Source organism: Macadamia integrifolia, chromosome 13 (genome assembly GCF_013358625.1).
Source record: "Macadamia integrifolia cultivar HAES 741 chromosome 13, SCU_Mint_v3, whole genome shotgun sequence".
Taxonomy (NCBI): Eukaryota; Viridiplantae; Streptophyta; class Magnoliopsida; order Proteales; family Proteaceae; genus Macadamia; species Macadamia integrifolia.
This window is the reverse complement of record NC_056569.1, coordinates 118,635-138,925: the sequence shown is the minus strand read 5'-3', so window position 1 is coordinate 138,925 and position 20,291 is coordinate 118,635. Positions and strand designations below refer to the sequence as shown.

At 36.1% G+C, this 20,291-nt stretch overlaps 2 protein-coding genes and 1 pseudogene across 2 annotated transcripts; all 3 read right to left on the bottom strand.

Annotated features, from left to right (window-relative positions):
• Positions 1-5,475: 5,475 nt before the first annotated feature.
• LOC122058674 (probable jasmonic acid carboxyl methyltransferase 2) lies at positions 5,476-7,740 on the bottom strand. Its single transcript, XM_042621327.1, has 4 exons — positions 7,604-7,740; positions 7,092-7,496; positions 6,190-6,441; positions 5,476-6,077 (listed from the first exon to the last, which is right to left on the bottom strand). The coding sequence occupies exons 1-4, from the start codon at positions 7,676-7,678 to the stop codon at positions 5,715-5,717; spliced, it is 1,095 nt and encodes a 364-aa protein (XP_042477261.1). The 5' UTR covers positions 7,679-7,740; the 3' UTR covers positions 5,476-5,714.
• Positions 7,741-10,822: 3,082 nt separating this feature from the next.
• Positions 10,823-15,325, bottom strand: LOC122059759 (annotated as a pseudogene).
• A 1,579-nt stretch (positions 15,326-16,904) lies between these two features.
• Positions 16,905-20,291, bottom strand: LOC122059234 (S-adenosyl-L-methionine:benzoic acid/salicylic acid carboxyl methyltransferase 3-like). The gene is made up of 4 exons (XM_042621921.1): positions 20,068-20,291; positions 19,539-19,943; positions 17,492-17,743; positions 16,905-17,371 (listed from the first exon to the last, which is right to left on the bottom strand). The coding sequence occupies exons 1-4, from the start codon at positions 20,140-20,142 to the stop codon at positions 17,009-17,011; spliced, it is 1,095 nt and encodes a 364-aa protein (XP_042477855.1). The 5' UTR covers positions 20,143-20,291; the 3' UTR covers positions 16,905-17,008.

Genomic DNA, 20,291 nt, shown 5'->3' with positions numbered 1-20,291 from the left:
CACCCCTCAAAATGGAAGATGAATAATAATAATAATAATAATAATAATAATAATAATAATAATAATAATAATAAACTCTTTATAATTCTCTCTCTCTCTCTCTCTCTCTCTCTCTCTCTCTCTCTCTCTCTCTCTCTCTCTCTCTCTCTCTCTCCATATATAAATCTCTATAATTATTTTAAAAAATCCCACTCATCCTCTCACCCCTCAAAATGGAAGATGAATAATAATAATAATAATAATAATAATAATAATAATAATAATAATAATAATAAACTCTTTATAATTCTCTCTCTCTCTCTCTCTCTCTAAACGTGGTGGAGAAAGGGGGAGTAATCATTAATTATAATAATTATTATTAAGTATTAAGAAAGATAAAAAAAAATCGGCACATAATAATCCACAATAGGCGTGGACTTCAAGAGAGAGAGAGAGAGAGAGAGAGAGAGAGAGAGAGAGAGAGAGAGAGAGAGAGATTTCATCAATCCTCTTTCTTTGAGTGTAATAGTTTTTTCGTCATGAAATTCCTCACTAATTATGCCATTATTTCTCTTTATTTATCTCCTTTCAAATTTTGTATTATCTCTATAACACTATGGCAAGTCTCTCTCTCTCAACTCCTAAAATCTCTCTTTCTCCTCCCTCAAAATATCTATCCTCCCTTATGGTAGTAACGTTTCTTTCTCTCATTCCTCTTTCATCGCTTCTAAAGAAGGTAAGTAAACATGGAGCAGAAAGAGGAGGTAATTATTAATTATTAAGTATTATTAATTTTGTTTCTCTCTCCCTCTATAAATTTATGAAAGTCATGGTTGTTTGATTGTTTCTAAGGAGAAAGCCCATAGGTTAGGGGCTTGCATCTATTTTTCTCAACTCACAATGATACCCATTTGACGAGGTATTGTATATGTTTTTTTTTTTTTTAATGGTTCTATGATTTGGGTTTCTGTTTTTTCTTTTATTTCCTCTTCTGATTTTATCCAATTTGCTTTACTGGATTTGTAGTTTGAAGATTTTTTTTTTTTTTTTTTTAAATTGATTGTTATGTTTTGTGTTATGAGATGCCACTAATTTGGATTCATGAGGAATTTATTGTTTTTGGAGTCTAATCTACAATGAAGTCGCTCTTCAGAAAATATGTGATTACAAATTGGGTTTCAAAGCAGTGAGAGTTCAAATATGAATTCCTCAGTTGAGAGAGAGATATAGATTTCTCTTCTAAATTTCTTCGCTCTGTTGAATTCATTTTTTTTTTTATTGATGCTTTTTACACTTTTCCTCATTGGCAAGAGAGGATTAGTGGTTTATCAAATTAATAGATGAAGATGGGGTTTTGAACCTTGCAATGATTTAGCATTCAAAGAGTTGATCAGGAAATGAGAAATTTTTTATTTACTCTGTTTCATTTGTATTAAGATTCAAAGTTATAAGATGGCATTGATTTGAACTTGTATTTGTTTTTTTCTTTTAACGGTTCTGATCCTCTATAAAACCTTTGCATAGATTAGAGAGATTCACTTTGTTTTTTTTTTTTTTCTTCTAATAATCAGGGATCAGAGGAAAGAAAAAATCGGAGGAACAATTGTGAATCTCAACTTGAAGAATGATTTAAGTGAGAACATGACATGGATAACTCGAATGCGTGGGAGAAGGAATGAATGATCAGCCAACTTATAGTTTATTATTCTGATGTATGCATATTTCACTTTCACTTGTGTGATTAAGATCTTTACCCAATATACACCTATATTAAACCAAAGATGGTCTTTTTTCATTCTTGCCTTATAAACTCCATGTACATGAACCTTTTTTTTTGGTGAAAAGATACATGAACTTAGACTGAGATGTCTTTATTAGAACGAGTTCTGCTAAATGTCTAAGCTGTTTTTTTTCGTTCTGAAACCATCTATGAAACAGGTTTACTAAACACCATTTATTAGGCCAAAAACAATTTTTTTACACAAAAACGGAAAATTCTGGTTTTGATATGAAATGCCGTTCCTGAAACAGAAACGTTACTAAACACAACCTCAACATAATCCAACTAATCAAGTGTGATTAAAGTATGGAACACAAAAAAACAAGGTAGAAAAAAACTAGAGGAATAAAGTAGATTGGGTAATGTGTGGTATTCAATTGTGCTAGTTGTTCTGCTTATGTTTTCTGACATTGCTTCAAAATTTTTATCCCATAATTTTTTAACAACACTTGACTCACAATGAACAATTATCACTGCAAAAAGTTTACGAATGATCTTCGAAATTTGAAAGTGAGCTGAATCTTTTAAACATTCTTGCCTTTGAAAATCAACTAAAAATGGTAAAATATGGATTCACAATTGAAGTTTGGGTATCGACAATCAGGATGGTAATAATCCAAGGAAACTTTCTTGCCTATGGAAATCAAATAAAAAAGGTAAAATATGGATTCGCAAGAAGAAAAACCACTGAGGTTCGATTATCTACAATCATTTTTTTTTTATTTTTTTGAAGAAATTATCTAGAATCATGACATAATATTATAGGGAAAAAAATTAACTTGCCTAAATCAAATAAAAATGGTAAATATGGGATCATAAGAAGGAAAACTACTGAGGTTCGGGTATCTACATCATGATATTAAGAATAAAAAGCAAACAAAGAATAAAATTAATCAACACTTCAACACTGGGTGAATAATATTTAAAAACAAGGCTGTAATTTTACAAATTAAGAGATGCCGATGCACAAAGCCAGGGTGCTTTGCCTTTCTAGAAAACACAACTATTTTTTTCCTTTTTTTTTTTTGGATTCAACACCAACATCAAAATGGATTGATTAACTTGATAAAGAAAGTAGACATAGTGAGGGTTGAAATTTTTCTCTAGGATACCAAGATTTGTAAGTGGATAGAAACAATGATGAACATTAATGCTCCCCCTCAATATATCATAGTAATGGTTTCCAAGATGTTTTATTCTTGAATGTTCTTTTATTGGTTATAATTATAATGTGTAAGTAATGCACATGCAAGTTTGCTAGTATATATATAGACAGATGATATGTCTATGTTGACCATGGGATAGAGAGTACATGGTCTAAATCAGCTATGCATCAAATTTCAAAGTCTAAATTCACTTAAATATCTCCTTTTGAATTAACACACATCTTGTTTATGTCCATACATGTGTACCATGAGTTTGGATCCCCTACTCTATAGGCAACCACACCACCTCATCTCACACCGTTCATGGGGTGTGGCATTCGTACCAGGAGTTTGGATCCCCTCCCCTGCAGTTAACCACCCCATCCCATCTCACACCGTCCATGATTACCTATAAGGGAGAGAAACTTGATTTTGTGTTACTCTAGAGATTATTGTGCAGCTTCCCAACTCTTAGTTGGAACAAACTATTTAGTTTAAAAAATATATAAAATGAATGACTTAGATTTATTTCACAATTTTTGGAAATATAACACCTTCCAGTTATTAATTTTTTTCTTAGATAATTATCCTTAAAAATTATAATATATCTTTAATTTCAACAAAATAGTATTTAAAAAACCTTAATTTTGAGATTTTGCTGAGTCTTATGGATTAACAATAGGCCATTATATGATATCTAGGTCCGTCATGTATCATGCATTCAATCAACAAAAAACCATGATGAGTTGGGAAACTTAATTTCTCCAGGAATTTCACTTGCATAATATGGGGAGCCTCAGGCTAGGTATTTCATGAACTTTGAATAGGTCGGAGCCTCAGGCGGCTGGGCTGGGCTGGGCTGGGCTGGGTTAGGCTAGGCTAGGCTTGGTACCATGTTATCTCTTGGTGCATACTAAGTTTGTGGACAAATTGTCTACACATGACCTTGGAGGCTCTAACTGATTGTGGTGATTTTCAACAAAAAATGCACTACATCTTATATAGTTAATAGGTCAATTTTGGTTAAAATTCGGATGGTTGATGATTGGAAAACTTGATAATTTGTTTCTCGATCCATATTATTAATTTTGTTCTGTTTTTTTAATATACTTTTTGACTCGTCTAAAAAAAAATTTTTTTTTACCAGCGAGGCAACTCAGCTTACCTATGCGGTGGTATTGGACAAGCTCAAATAAGAATTTTCCCACACCCGTTTCTAGGTGTGTGAGTTTGGTCCTGATGGTCCGAATCTACCCTTAGGCCGAGTCTTATCTAACCTGGTTATGAGGGTCAACCCAATCCAACCTGACGTAACCCCGATCAGGGATGGGCTAGGCTGATCCAACCCGGCCCAATTTTAACCCTGAGCTATTCTTGTGTTTAGTAATAGTGTTCCCCTTCCCTTAGGCCCATATCATGTGTTATACAGGCGTTAGACAAGCTGTCTGTATGACTTCAACCCACATCTCATGTGTTACACAAGCCATGTACCCTTACCTAATGAGTTAAGACGACTAAATATATGGTCAAACTGTTTCCTCCGTTTTCTTTACATATATTGTTTTTATGTCTCCTATCATGTATTGATATAAACTTTAGATGCAGTAAGAATCATGAAGAATTGGGTAAATTTGGCCTGTCCAGTTTCTGGGAGATGTGGTGATGCTAAGCGATTAAAATGTCTATCTTATAACTAAATTGACAACCTTGCTTACTACAAATTTATGGATTAAGGGTGGACAAGGGCTGGCAATAGTCTTAATATCTCCCTACCTGCCCTTTAGTAAGTATAGGTTTAACATTTGTGGCCCTTTGTAGGAAAATACAAGACCTCCCAGGGTCAACCCGGCCCAACTAGCCCGACAGGGTTGGCTTGAGCATGAACCTAGCAAGGTTGGGTTGGAATTGGGTTGAGCTTTGGGAACCTAGGGTTGGGTTGGGGTTTTAAGAAAGTTGGCCTTGTTTTACCCCTACCTGTTGTGTATATGGCACAACAATTTCAATTGATCGATGGTTTGTAAGAGACGGGTGAGTGACCAATACCAGGAACGAGATCCTCTCAGGTGTATCAGTCACTCCAGTGCTCATCGAATGGCTAGGAGGCATTTGGGATATGTGCCCCAATACTATCAACCGTCTGATGCGTGCTGGAAGGGCTAGCACACTTGAGAGTATCTAGGTCCTTGCTACCAGGTTTGTATGGCCTTGAATTAATAGGGGTTAATGCCATGTCGTTCAAGGGAATCAACATCCATAGGATTTTTATATTTCTCACAGATGGGGCTATCATTTTGGCCCCCTCTTTGTTTGGGCATAGAGGCATCACGCAGCCTAACAACAATGTTTTCTCATAAAATAAACTGCAACTAATGTTAATATTCAATTTTACCAAAAAAAAAATATATATATACTCAATTTAGTGGTCAGCTACCTTAGGATATAAAGATTCCCCACACTATTCATATGACCTTATTTTTATTATTTTTTTTTTATCACGGACAATGTTCTCAAGTCGGGGCACCCGAAGAACAAAATGTGATCTGAACATCCCATAAGGTATAGACAAACAAATACATGTACTGGATGTCAAAAACTTTCCATTAATCCATCTCGAAATTACAACATCATTTATTAAAAAAATGAACGAGTAATCTTTATTATCTTTTCTAAGTAGCACTGGCTAGTATCCACCCAAAGCATACACACATAATTATTTTTTCACAGAAATGACCAAATTAACATTATCAGTCTCCTTTTATTAAAAAAATAAAATAAAATAAAAATTATTAGCCTCCTCAAAGTCCCAAACCTCATTTCCCTCTCAAGGAAATGATAAAATTAACATACTTACCCTCACTCCTTGAGAGGTGGTCACTGACATACTCCATGTACTTACTAAACAAAAGATCAATTATAGCATCCCCAAAGTGACAAGCAATCAAGGGTTCTGCCACTGCTCTTATACATTTTGCCACTTTTTGCCCACTTATAAATCTATCAGATATGAGCTCTTTGTTGTCGTCATCATCACTCGTATCCCAATTGATGTCAAAGATTTCTAGTTGATCAAGATAAAATGATCCTTCTGCACAAACTATAGCCTCTAACTCTTTAGTAGAAGGCATATAGAAAGGCAAGTTGAATGAATCCACTTTAGCTTCTTCAATGAGACCCTAAAACATATTAACCATAGTTTGGATAATTTGAACTTTAAGAATATCAAAGCATGGTAACCATGAAATTTGTAGGTTCGATCTATATGGTAATAAGCAATACTAAGCATACCTCTGAGACCAAGTCAATTAGTGACTTAGACAAGAGCTCCCAAAAGTAACATTCTTTGCCAAAGGGATCTTCACTTCTCCTGCCTAACATTGTCAGAACCATTCTCCCTCCTGGTGTTATTTCCTTGGAGCGCAAGCTAAGAAATAAAGAGAAATCCTTTTGAAATTGCTCCAAGTATGCTTTGAGCACACTAGGAGGACTCGTCTTTACCAAGTAAATATTTCCTTTGTTACTTTCAGCCATTGGAGGAACCTGGTATGCATCATGGTTAAGAAATATATTAACACTTGTATGAATAAGCATCATAGTGTGAATATTCGTCTAAGGTAGAATTTTTTTTTTCTTCTATTTTCTGGAGAAGAATGTTTAGAAAGTTATCCTTATGTAGCAAGTGCAGGAGTTCCCTCCCTCGTTCTTCTTCTTCTTTTTTTTCCACTATAGGTCCAGAAAAGTTTAATAAAGGAAAAAAGAAAAGAGAGACAAATACAGAAGATTTAAGGAGTCCCACCTTCGGGAAGTTCCCTCCCATCCAATCGGCCATACTTATGTCCATTTTTCCATAAAGTTTAACCTAATTAAGATCTTCTTCTACACGGTTTTGCTATAAAGTTGTCAGGGTGTACTTCCCTTCCAAAATGTTTCTCTCATCTCTTCTTATTAATTATGTGGGTCGCTAAGCACCGTATTATAAGATGCCAATATAAACTTATAACATATAGATCCGTAAATAAAATGATGTTTACAACGATGGTCCACCATCGTGTAATGCCATCTGAAGTGTACCTTGTGCAGAGAACCTCATTGAACATGCATGAATCCATGTATAAAATGAAGGCTACATTATGGTGTTTTAAATGACATGTGGTAGATGAGGTAGAGAAACTAATGATTAAGTTGCAAACCTGAGATAGAAAATGAAGGCTGTAAGAGGAATGAAGGAAGTCTATAGAACTGCTTGGAAAAAGCCTATCATAGAAAGAACCAGGTAATCCTGTGATGGAACATGGACCAAACTTTTCACCCTTCTCCTTCTTTAGTTGCTCATGGAAGCTTGGCAAGGTCTTGAAAATGGTGTTGAAGTCATTACTTGGTAGATCATTGAGGAACACTTGGAATTCGGGCATGTTACGATTCAACTGATGACATATTTGATCAATAGCCTCAATGATCTCTGAGATCACCAGTAGGGCGTTGGGCCCTGAAGAGCAGCCCAAATCTGCTACCCTTAAACATGGAGGTAAGTTGGTGGTATACAAATCTGAAATGCTCTCAATCAACACTGGTTTTGCCTTGGTTATCACTAGTTTCTGCAGAGACCCAAATTCAAATCTTTTAGAACAAATGAAATTGAAAGAAATTAGATAGAGGGAAATGTTAAATAAGAGAGAGAGAGAGAGAGAGAGAGAGAGATTACTTGAAGTTTGGAGTTACATGCGTAGCTAGTTTCTCCATTTCCCCCATTCATGTGGAGAATTTGTTGGACTTCCATGGCTTTTCCAAGTCTTAAAGTCTCTTAAGCAACAACTTTACTAGTAGTGTAATGGAATTGTAAACTGTGCTTGTATTCGTATATATATGAATTTGATCAATCGACCCCTACTTGGGCTTTTGAGGAAAAAAATATATAAAACAAGGACTTAGGCCTAAGAGAAAAATAAAAGAAAAATAGACTTGACAAGTGGGGATACTGAGAGGCTGATGTGATTAAACCTCAATTCTTTGCTTACTTAGTCCATTAGAATTTGGTTAAGTTTGGTTGATACTGAAGAAGTCCAGCTGATTCATGTTATTTAAAAAAAAAATTTAAGGGAGAGAGATCTATACATTATTATTTTATATTGACATCTTACATATCAAGCCCGTAATGGATATACATTTAATAAGTAGAGAAGAGGAAAGAAGAGTAGAGAGGAGAGAAAAAGATACGCAGTAGCAGTTTATACTTTATTTTGATTCCCATGTTTTAAATCAGAATCAATGGAGGCAGATTCTTTATCCCATTGGTCATCATCTACTTACCTTATTTTAAATTTCGAAACTTGTATCAGGAAAAAAAAAAAAAGTTTGAAAAACATTTTTTTTTTTTTTTAATTCCAAAAAGCTGACCAAGAGGACTTACTTGAAGGGAAGATGGGAAATGATAGGAAAAGAGGGGGATACATGATTAAAACCTAATTTTGCATGAGGCATCCCAATACCCAAAACGTTTTGAATCAATAAGACATCTAACTTTAGGTGTTGCTAATAAAATATAGACAAAAACATGTTAGCTGCGTGGTCAATCTGCTAACCAACCATTGAAAATAGGAACGAAAATGATAAGGGTTGACGTAAGGAAAGTGCCATAGAGGTAGTTAGGTAAGGCTTATTTCACATAGACGTCGATGTGAATTATGATGGAGTTAGGGGTGTCAAAAAAGCCTGGCTAGCTCGAGCCTTTTCGAGCTATCCCTAAAGGTGGATAGGGCTTCAGCTGAACTATTCAACCCGTAAAGTGGTTTGTGGTTTGGGTTGGTATTTTGAAGTTCGAGGTGGGGTCAAGTCTGAGCTAATGCATTAAGTTGAGCTCAGTCGACCTAACTCGACTCTATCTACATTATGTTTATCTTAGTCTATGTATATTAAAATACATATCATTGCCGACACACTATATTCATTACAATTTTTAGGGGGAAATGAAAGCTTCCTAGTCGCACAGCCTCTGTATTCAAATATAGAGAGTGGAGGTAGGATGCTCCCACCCCTGTGAAACCCAAAACACCCACCCTTTGTTTATGCACATGTGTGCCTCTTCATTGGCCTCCTTGCTAGCGGAGGGGGCCGCGTGCCCAAGAAGCTTTCTTTTCTCTATTTTCTTAAATCCACAAATATTTTTAATTTATCGTTACGCATCAATGTCCCTTCACAGACCCAAATAATGATTTATGACCTGTTCATTTCCCTTTTTTAATCATCCATACTGTGAAGATCAATCAGGGTTAACCTAATCTTCAAATAATATTTTCTGACCAAGAAGATGCGTTCCACACTTCCACATGTGAATCCAAATATGAGGCTCAGTCCACGAGGACAGCCAGCCGTCAGTTAGGTTTTCTGTATTTTAAAAGATCGGGAACCCATATGATGAAAATCTATTAGAAAAAGCGAACTAGGTTGCCTTTTCCAAGATACCTAGTTGACCAATGAGTTCTACCAAAAAAAAAAAAGTTGACTAATGAATTGAATAAGGGCAATATGGATTTATTTTACAAATTACACCCTCGTTATGAATTGAAAATAAAAAGGGCCATCCGTTCATCCAACAAATTTTCTTCATTTATTTATTTATTTATTATTATTTTTTTAAGCTGTTGAAAAGGACTTTACTCATGCGTATCACAATGGAAGCGAGAAATGATAAAAAATTGAGGGTACATTAAGTATGCACTCACATATGCATGTGATGAGAGGTGATTCACTAATTTCCTGATATTTATTCGAATTTTTATTTTTTTGGTAAATAAAAGAATGATAGCTCACACCTTATAAAATTGAGATAACAAGACAACCTCCAGGCAAGTTTCGTTTTTTATATCAGCCAATGTACAATCCGATTGATTTGGCCAACCCAACATTGATACTTAGAACCCCGGTCCAATGTAATAAGGAAAGTTGCTCAAATTCGAAGTCAAAGTTTTCAGTAAAATTAACAAGATATTATTAACTGGAGATAAATATGAAATACAAAATAACATCTTTTGAAATTTTAATTAATTCTTCTATTTATTATAGGTTGAAATTGTACCAATGAAATGCTTATATGTTCTTCTACCACGTCGACATGGATTAACCCATATATTATTATATGATAAATAGTGAAACATTATAATTTCACTAGACATAGTTGTGCTTTGACTATCCCTTTTTTATTTTTATTTTTTATTTGCATGTATAGTCCCTCTTATAGGCTTTTTATATTCATTGCATTTTGTAAGTATTTTTTTATGTGGTGGCATAGTGATCTTCTAGCAGAGAGACATTCAATTGGCATTAACAATAAAATACAAACCTATCAACGAAAGGGCGGTGTGCCTTCCCCTCTCCCATATATTTTTGTAGCTTTTGTTTGTTTCTTTGCATTCATGATTCTACCACCGTCCACAAGAAGAAGATAATATAAAATAGAATAAAAAGATACATATAAAATAAGAAAATGCAAGTATTAGATGAGTTCGATGAATCTTTATGTAAATGAAGTGGGAATCCACTTCAAGTATGTTGATGTGTCGACACCTATTAAGCACTTGATATAAAATAGAAAGGAAAGATACATATAAAATAAGAAAATACAAGTATTGGATGAGTTCGGTGAATCTTTATGTAAATGAAGTAGGAATCCACTTCAAGTATACTGATGTGTCGACACCGGTTAAGCGTTGATGGATTGGCAACTCCCTGTTATTCTCATTTTCAAAACTTTTAAAATAAAAGAAGAGAAAGTTATCCCAACGAAAATGGAAAGTATTTGATTGTATTCCATTTTGTAATTCATTCTTCCTATAGAATAACATTCTTATTACTTGTTGCTGGTATAATGACTAGATTAACTTCCTTACACTCCTTAAAGTCCCAAAACATCAGTTCCCGTTCCTTCTCAAGGATATAACAAAATTAACAAATTTACCCTCCTCTTTAAAATGTGGTCGCTGATGTGCTCCATGTACCTACCAAACAAAACATCAATTACAGCATCCCCAAAGTGAAAAGCAAGCATAGATTCTGCCACAGCTCTTATACACTTTGCAATGTTTTTCCCACTAATAAATCTATCGAATATGAACTCTTTCTTGTCATCATCATCATCACTTGCATCCCAATTGACATCAAATATTTCTAGTTGATCAAAGATAAAATGATCCTTCTGCACAAACTATAGCCTCTAACTCTTCACAAGAAGGCATATAGAAAGGGATATTGAATGAATCCACTTTAGCTTCTTCAATGAGACCCTATAAGAAAGACTTAATAATTTTGAACATTAAGAAGATTAATTGTAACCATGAATTTTTAGGTTTTATCAACATAAGCAGTACGAAGCATACCTCTGAGACCAAGTCATTTAGTGACTTGGACAAGAGCTCCCAAAAATAACCCTCTTTGCTGAAAGGATCTTCACTTCTCCTGCCTATCAATGTTAGAACCATTCGCTCTCCTGGTGTTAATTCCTTGGAGCGCAAGCTAAGAAATAAGGAAAAGTCCTTTCGAAATTGCACCAAGTATGCTTTGAGCACACTAGGAGGACTTGTCCTCACCAAGTAAACATTCCCCTTGTTACTTTCAACCATTGAAGGAACTTAGTATGCATCATGGTTAAGAAATATATTTTACACTTGCATGAATACACATGATAGTAAGAATATTCATCTTGAGATACCCTTAAAAAAATTGAAAGGAGAAGGGGAGGAGGCGGGAGAGTGTTGAGAGTTGTTGACTTGTATTTTGTAGTCCGAATTGTGGGTGATGATGAGTTAATAGGGTTAAGGGAATACTTTGTAAACATAGAGAGGTGTGATGAAGAGAACCTGTAACCCTTTTCTATGTTGATTATGAACTGCTCTCATCTCTTCATAGACTTAGGCACGTTGTGAAACCACGTATGTATATCATTGCGTTGTGGTTATGTGATTGTTTCTTCTTTCTATATCATTATGTTTTCTACATCATTAATAAGGTTCAATCTCTATAGAGAAGGCATAGTTTTTATAGACAAATCATCTTTAGAGAGGAATCCTTATTCCTTAGGAGTAACCCTTTAGATTCCTTTATATATCATGTCACAACTTAGTCCGTACTCCAATTTTGTGGTTAAGTAGTTTCACCTCACTTCTAAGGCTCATGGGCTGTTTGATTTTGTTTCTGCTATTTCTATGTCTAGAAACAATAAAAACGGTTTTTTTTTTCCTGTTTCTGTGCTAAGAAACGATTTTTGTAATTGCAAAAAAGGTGTTTGATTTTTTTGTTTCCTGAAATTTTTTCAACAGCATAGTCGGGTTCAAGACATAAGTGAAGGCATGACGTTAGAGTTGCAGGTATACTTCGTGCAGATGAGCCTCAGCAGTCCGAAACTGTGAGCTTCACATAACCAGGTTGGAGTCACCACATTTGGATAGTGAGAAGTTTTAACAATGAGTTGGGATTGGGGTAGGTCGAGTGAAGTATCAGATTTTTTCACAATTTTTGTTCCTCCCACTTGTTTCTAGAATCAGAAAAATAAGTCTGACTTGTTTCTCCATTCTTGTTTCTAGATATAGAAATAGGCATAAATTTCTATTTCTATTTCAAAAAAAAGTGAAATGAAACAGAAAAATCAAACCGTTTTTGGGGTGTTTTTCTGTTTTTGAGCACGAAAAAACACGTTTCTGGAAACAAAATCAAACGGGCCCTTAGATTCATGATGCTTTTCAACTAAAAACTGCAGTACATCACCTAGCATGTGACACAATAATATTAGGAACTCAAATTTATCCGATTGGTATTGACATGCTACATAGTAAAAATAAAAGTGTAGGAGTTCAATTGGCATTTGGGGGAGGAGGTATGGAAATTAATTAATTTTCAAACCTGAGAGAGCCAATGAAGGCTATAAAAAGAATGAATGAAGTCTATAATATTGGTGGGAAAGAGCCTCTCATAGAAAGAACCAGGTAATCCAGTGATGGAACATGGCCCAAAACTTTCACCCTTCTCCCACTTTAGTTGCTCATAGAAGGCTGGCAAGGTCTTGAAAATAGTGTTGAAGTCATTACTTGGTAGATCATTGAGGAACACTTGGAATTCAGGCGTTTTACATTTCAACTGTTGACATGTTTCATCAATAGCCTCAATGATCTCTGTTATCACCAGTAGGGTGTTGGGCCTTGATGAGCAGCCCAAATCTGCTATCCTTAAACATCGAGGTAAGGTGGTGGTATACATATTTGAAATGCTCCTAGTCACCACTGGCTTTGCCTTGGTTATCACTAGCTTCTGAAAGAAACAAAGAAAAAAAGAAAAACTATGTTCTCAATCTCTTAAATGAAATAAAAATGAATGAATTTAGAGAGAGAGAGAGAGAGAGAGAGAGAGAGAGAGAGAGAGAGAGTACTTGAAGTTTGGAGTTACTAGCATAGCTTGCTTCTCTAAGGGCCCGTTTGATAGTGTTTTTGTCGTTTCTGTTTCAAGAAATAACAGAAACATAAATTTTCGTTTCTAGAAATAGAAATGGAATTGAAGGTGTTTGATAAGTCATGTTTCTGGAAGTCGATAGTAACCAGCGAAAGAATGGCCACGAGTCATTTCTAAAAATAGGCGAAATAAGTTCTACTTCTGAAAACATAAATAGGTAGAAACTTCAATTTCTATTTCTGAAAACAAATGAAACGAAACAGTTTTATCAAACGATTTTTGTTCCGTTTCTACCTTTTCTGGACAGAAACAACAGAAATGCGTTTCTTGAAATGTTATCAAATAGACCCTAAGTTTTAAGGCCCTTTAGCATCCAACTTTTTGCAAGTAGTGTAATGGGAACTACAAAACATGCTTATATATATATATATATATATATGGGCAACGGAATGGTACACTACTCACATGCCTTGGCATTAGTCTGAACACATTACTAATGAGTGGCACGAGACGGTCGGTCCAATAGGAGACAGATAATACCAAGTCAGAGGGTTGAGGGGGAGGAGAGAAAACTATTAAGAGGGCATGCACAATCTTTTCACTACATGTATGTATCTCAAATCCCAGAAAAACTAGATAAACCTCAAAACAGAAAATTGAGAAATTTTTTTGCTGCTGCCCGGATTGTGACGAAGTAGCTATTATCTCTGATTAATTGCAACTTAGGAAACAGCCAAGTTTTGTTTAAAAAGTAAAACTCCCCGTCAATCAGGTTCAGAGTCTCCATCAGTTAAATTGTTGATTTAACCCAGTAACATATCAAACATAAATTGCATAAGAAATATTTATATGCAGGTTAAATGTTTCCCCTCCATAATATAAGCTTAAAATGAGTTACAGCTAACATCACAACTAACCGATTCTCTCTCTCTCTCTCTCTCTCATAATAATTAAGGAGAGAATAGATGTGGATTTGTAAGTACTCCGAGAGTGGCACATACAGGGGACCATGACATCAACCTATGCAGCCAAAATGGTGAAATGGGTGAACAGTGATGGCACATGCAATCGAGTACGTTTGTCAAAGGAAAAGATAAAAATAAAGGGAGCGAGAATGGGTTTTGGAATGAAGCAGTTTCTGGTAATCCACTGCTCCACTCAAACTCACTCTTGACAATAGCAGAAAACCCCAATCTTTAATGGATCAAGTATGCCCAACCCTACTCGTGCAAAATCAATTGGAGCATTTAGTGATGATGCATGGCCAGAATAAGAAAGCTGGCCCATCACCAACGGGACCATTTCTATGACTAGGAGATAGTTCTTATTGCACTCTTGCTGTTACAGGTCAAGAACATACCCATATTTATAATGTAATACAGGAGCAGTTCTTTGAGTTCTTACTCCACCTTCGGCATTGCCATCGGCAGAGGAAGAAAACAAAGCAGAAAAAAAACCAAAAAAATTACAAGAATCTGAATCTAGGCCCATTTTGACCATCCCATTGGAGATCAGAAAGAATAAACCCCAGGGCCGAGTCCCAAATATTTGAAGAACAATTAGAGGCAGTGTGTTTGGCCAGCTTATCAGCGACTGAGTTTGTCTCTCTGTAACAGTGGGAGATGCTCCAATCTGATCTTTCCAGATAGCAACCAAAGTATCTCCATTGCTGCTGGAAGCACCATGGGATTTTCTGCTTTTTAATGCAGCTCACAACAGATTGGGAGTCACATTCAACCCATAGTTTAGTAATTCCTCTACCACTAGCACATTTCAGACCATAGAAAAAGGCTGCGAACTCTGCCACAAAAGTAGTCCCAACTCCCTCATAAATGGCAAAGCAGACTACATGCAAACCATAACCATCCCTGATTATACCACCTGCAACTGATCGGCCTGGGTTACCTAGAGAGCAGCCATTGATGTTGATCTTGAGGATTCCATTAGTGGGGGCCCTCCAGCGCAATTCAAGGATTCCTCTAGCTCGAGGCATAGATGTGACAACGTCGAGCTTTTTTGACATGAGAAGATCCGCAATTGATTAATCTGCATTGGCTTACTGGCTGAGAACTCCTTGAGATCCTTCAAAATTACATGATGGATTTGGTGGATAGTGATGGCAGCCTCATCAAATCTTCTTTGATTCCTCTCAGACCATATGTGGAAAGGGACAAGAATAACTAGAGGAGACCATAAAACCTGGACAAGAATAACTAGAGGAGACCATAAAACCTTGCAAGCTATTGAAAGGGTTCTTTTTCCCTATTATATATTAATTGGGGGGAAAAAAAAAAAGAGCCTAGAAGGCAGCATGGCCATTACACCCATACATAAGCAGGGGCTAAATGACCGCCCCGTCCCCATGGAAAATGAGAATCCAACTGCTATTGATGCTTCCTGTGTGCTCCCATTGATCCCTGTGCTAGTGCAGTGGCCACACTTTAGGGAACCCTATCCCATATTAATTATGGGTTCGGGATCGCTACCTAATCACATGCCCATTGCCCTTGCATGGGGACCAAACAGGGAGGTGCATAGGAATTTAACGAAGAGGGCATGGTGGTCTTTTGCCACCCTTGTGTCTTGGCATAGGTGCGTGGGACTAGATAGCGATATTTTTCCCATTAATTATACATTTTACATTTAAGGCTTTAAACCTTTAGGATTATTTTTTAGAATGATCGATGTTCATGATCACTCTCTTGCTCTCTCTTTTCTTTTAGTGCATATAAGGACACATATAGCTAAAAAATGGGACTACCCCCGGCATTGGAAAATATAGGGTCAATCAGGGTTGACTCGGACCAGCCCAGCCTAATCATGGTCAATTAGGATTGAGCTGGACTGAGATACCTCAGCTCCATGCCACCTCAGGGCCAGGTTGGCTTGGACTAAGTTAAGAGGATTCAAGGTTGTGTTGAAGTTTTAAAAAAATTTCAAAAATATTATATCATTTTTAAATATTTTTTTTTCTTTTATTTTTCACTGTTTTGTTTATTTTTAACTATTTTTGTTTCTTTTCTCTAACTATGGGTTGTAAGAGGGGAAGGTCATTCCTCAATTTTTTGGAGCTCGTTAGTAGACAAGATGGGGATTAGTTGACTGCATACTTGCTTATTGGTAGGAATGAACTGAAAATAAAACTTTTGTAAGGATGTTGGCCAATTGATTACAACATCATAAGAACTTAGTGAAATCTCTCTTCTTTGAACCATGAATCATTCTAGGGCCTTGGGCATGCTCTTGAATCATTCTAGGGCAGTGTAGTAGTCTGTGTTGTATCAGCCGCATTCACAATGATAATTTGTATGAATTTCTCTTTGTTCCCTTGATTTAATTAATGAAATATATTTTTTTTCGAATAAGAAGTGTAATATGAAATAAAAGGGAAAATAACAACATCATTTATTGAAAAGGTTGACATTAGATTTTTCTTTCTAAGTAGCACAAGAGGGTTGATTTTTTTCTTTTTTTCTTTTTTTTCCTTAGTAGATACTTTTTTATTAAAAATCAAAGAAGAAAATAAAAATCCACTACAATAAAAAAAAAAAAAAAAGGAGCAATACCCCCACCTTCGGCATTGCTAGTGCCAGCCAAAGCATAATACATTCTTATTACTTATTTCTGCTAGAAATGACTTAGGTTAACATTCTTACCCTCCTCAAAGTCCCGAAATTCACTTCCCTCTCAAGGAAACAACAAGATTAAAAAACTTACCCTCATCCTTTGAGAGGTGGTCACTAACATACTCCATGTACCTATTGAATAGAACATCAATTACAACATACCCAAAGTGACAAGCGAGTAGGGATTCTGTCGCAGCTCTTATACACTTGGCCACTTTCTGCCCACTCATAAACCTATCAAACATGAACTCTTTGATATCATCATCATCACTAGCATCCCAGTTGACATCAAAGATTTCTAACTGGTCAAGATAAAATGATCCTTCTGCACAAACTATAGCCTCTAACTCTTTACGAGAAGGTATATAGTAAGGCAAATTGAATGAATCTACTTTTCTTTCATCAATGAGACCCTATCAAATTGAAAAGATAAAAAATAAAAAAAATAGTAATTTGAACATATATGAAAGAAAATCAATCCTAATAGCCTCGAAATATTTAAATTTGATATACATGGTAAGCACTAAGCATACCTCTGAGACCAAATCATTCAATGACTTAGACAAGAGTTCCCAAAAGTAACAATCTTTGCCAAAGGGATCTTCACTTCTCCTGCCTATCATTGTTAGAACCATTCTCCCTTGTGGTATTAGTTCTTTGGAGCGCAAGCTAAGAAACAAGGAGAAATCCTTTTGAAATTGATCCAAGTATGCTCTGAGTACACTGGGAGGACTCGTCCTTGCCAAGTAAATATTCCCCTTGTTATTCTCAACCGTTGAAGGAACCTAGTATGTATCACAGTTAAGAAATATATCAACACCTGTATCTTTTTTTTGGCTAAAGATCAGGAATTTTATTGAAGAAAAAGAGAAAAAAATACAGCTCAAAAAATACAGCTAAAAAAAAAACAATTTATAGACCCCCACCTTCGGCATGGCCATCAACAGGGGAGAATAAATTGAAAAAAGATATAGACATTAGATAGACCGAAACCGAGGTCTCGATTATGCATCGTGGGCAATCTCCGATCGAATGTGAGATGAGAAAGATATATTAACATCCGAATTCCTTGATTTTACTACCGCCTTTGCAAGAAAATCTACTACGCAATTAGCTTCCTGAAAACAGTGAGATATCTTCCAGCTAATGGAATTCAGATAATCCTTCACAGACAACCAATCCTGCAAAACAAACCAAGGAATTGATTTGGATTGAAGTGCTACCACCACTGCTACTGAATCCGTTTCAATCCAAAGGGCATCCACCTGTAATTCTTTGGCTTTAAGAATTCCTTCCATTAGAGATGTGAACTCAGCGAAGTAATTTGTGTGGACTCCTAAGAACTTCTTAAAAGAACCCACCACCAAGCCCCTATGGTTACGGAATACACCTCCTACTCCAGAGTTTCCTGGGTTACCCAGAGGACAGGCATCCAAGTTTAATTTTATCCAACTAAAATCAGGCCTACACTAAAAAACTTCTAATATCGACAAAGGCTTTCCTGGAAGAGCTGATACCCCCAACCTGTGGCAGCATGTCAAATCGTTGGGACTCTTGATCACACCGACCAAGGAACCACAAGCCTCTTGCACCTCTCTTCTAATATTCTCATAGAGAATTGGACTGATTTTTGACACCCCTTCATAACGCCTTTCATTCCTCTCTCGCCAAATGTTATCAGTCATAATAATAAAGCCCACTGACCATGGATCACACACTGTAATCACCCTATATCAACACCTGTATCAATGCTCATGATAGTAATAATATTCATCCTGGAAATTTAGTTTGGGTTGGGGGCAAGTGGGGGGGGGGGGGGGAAGAGGAGGAGAATGTGTAGTTTCCGTAATTCCTTTCTTTTTTTAATGAAATTCTCATCCTTTTAGCAAAAAAAAAAAAATTATTTGAAGTCATGTTCTGAATTAGTTAAGTGCCAAATTTCTAAGCCAAGTTCAATAAAATAACCTCCTACAGCATGCATCTCATGTATATTCATGCACACTTTTAGGACTCTCACCAGTCACCACTATTGTGGACTCTTCTATAGCCATCAAATTTTCAAATAACCACTATTTTTCCACTTGAAAAAAATTTTATATACTAAAACTTGACATGCGAGCAGAGAACTACATGGAGACCAAAAATTTATGAACTCCATTAATTACGAAGGATGGTTTCACCACATGGGCTGATGATATGAACTTGATAGATACTCTAAATAGGTAATCTATCTCAACCATGTGGTTCATTCATCCATGGGGCTACATCATGGAACATGCATGAAACCATGTATGAAATTAAGGCTACATCACAGTACTTAATTGGTATGTACGTGGTAGATCATGTTATTGGTGACGCCTAATTTCAGTTTAATCCAAGATGTATTGGTATTTTTTTAGAGTCATTTACATTAGGAGCAATTTTATACTTTTGAGGATTAGGGTTTCTCTATATTGTAAGATGTGAAAATGCTATATTTTGTGTGTGTGTGTGATTTTTCTTCCGTAAATCATTGTTCTCCTGAATTGTTACTTCCTAACATGTCAGTAAGGGGGGGGGGGCGGAGGGAACCTAATTAACCTGAGAAAGCCAATGAAGGCTAGAAGACGAATGAATGAAGTCTATAGTATTGCTTGGAAAGAGCCTCTCGTAGAAGGAACCAGGTAATCCTGTGATGGAACATGGCCCAAACTTTTCACCCTTCTCCTTCTTTAGTTGCTCATAGAAAACTGGCAAGCTCTTGAAAATGGTGTTGAAGTCATTACTTGGAAGATCATTGAGGAACACTTGGAATTCGGGTGTATTACAATTCAACTGATGACAGATTTCATCAATAGCTTCAATGATCTCCGAAATCACTAGTAGGGTATTAGGCCCTGAAGAACAGCCCAAATCTGCTACCCTTAAACATGGAGGTAAATTGGTGGTAAACAGATCTGAAATACTCCGAATCACCACTGGCTTTGCCTTGGTTATCACCAGTTTCTGAAAAAGACCCATATTCAATCTCTTAGAAGAAATGAAAATGAAATAATTTCGAGAACATATGCAGGGAATATTAAATAACAAGTGTGTGTGTGTGTGTGAGAGAGAGAGAGAGAGAGAGAACTTGAAGGTTGGAGTTAGTAGCATAGCTAGTTTCTCCATCCCCCCCATTCATGTGGAGAACTTGTTGGACTTCCATGTCTTCCCAAGTCTAAGCAAAGTGCACAAAGTCCAAATACAGCTCAGCAAATCAAGGTTGGTAGCTAGGTAACTAAGTGTAGGCTTGGACATTGGAAGCTATGTCTAGCTTCTATTTATAAGCTCTCAGAACTGATTCTAGATCACATG

Excerpts from the sequence above, each read along its gene's own strand:
- LOC122058674 (XM_042621327.1), bottom strand. The coding sequence starts at position 7,678 with ATGGAAGTCCAACAAATTCTCCACATGAATGGGGGAAATGGAGAAACT. Across the intron at positions 7,497-7,603 it reads CATGTAACTCCAAACTTCAA|AAACTAGTGATAACCAAGGC; the intron begins GTAATCTCTCTC and ends GGGTCTCTGCAG. Across the intron at positions 6,078-6,189 it reads TAATTGACTTGGTCTCAGAG|GGTCTCATTGAAGAAGCTAA; the intron begins GTATGCTTAGTA and ends AATATGTTTTAG.
- LOC122059234 (XM_042621921.1), bottom strand. The coding sequence starts at position 20,142 with ATGGAAGTCCAACAAGTTCTCCACATGAATGGGGGGGATGGAGAAACT. Across the intron at positions 19,944-20,067 it reads CTACTAACTCCAACCTTCAA|AAACTGGTGATAACCAAGGC; the intron begins GTTCTCTCTCTC and ends GGTCTTTTTCAG. Across the intron at positions 17,372-17,491 it reads TGAATGATTTGGTCTCAGAG|GGTCTCATTGATGAAAGAAA; the intron begins GTATGCTTAGTG and ends TCAATTTGATAG.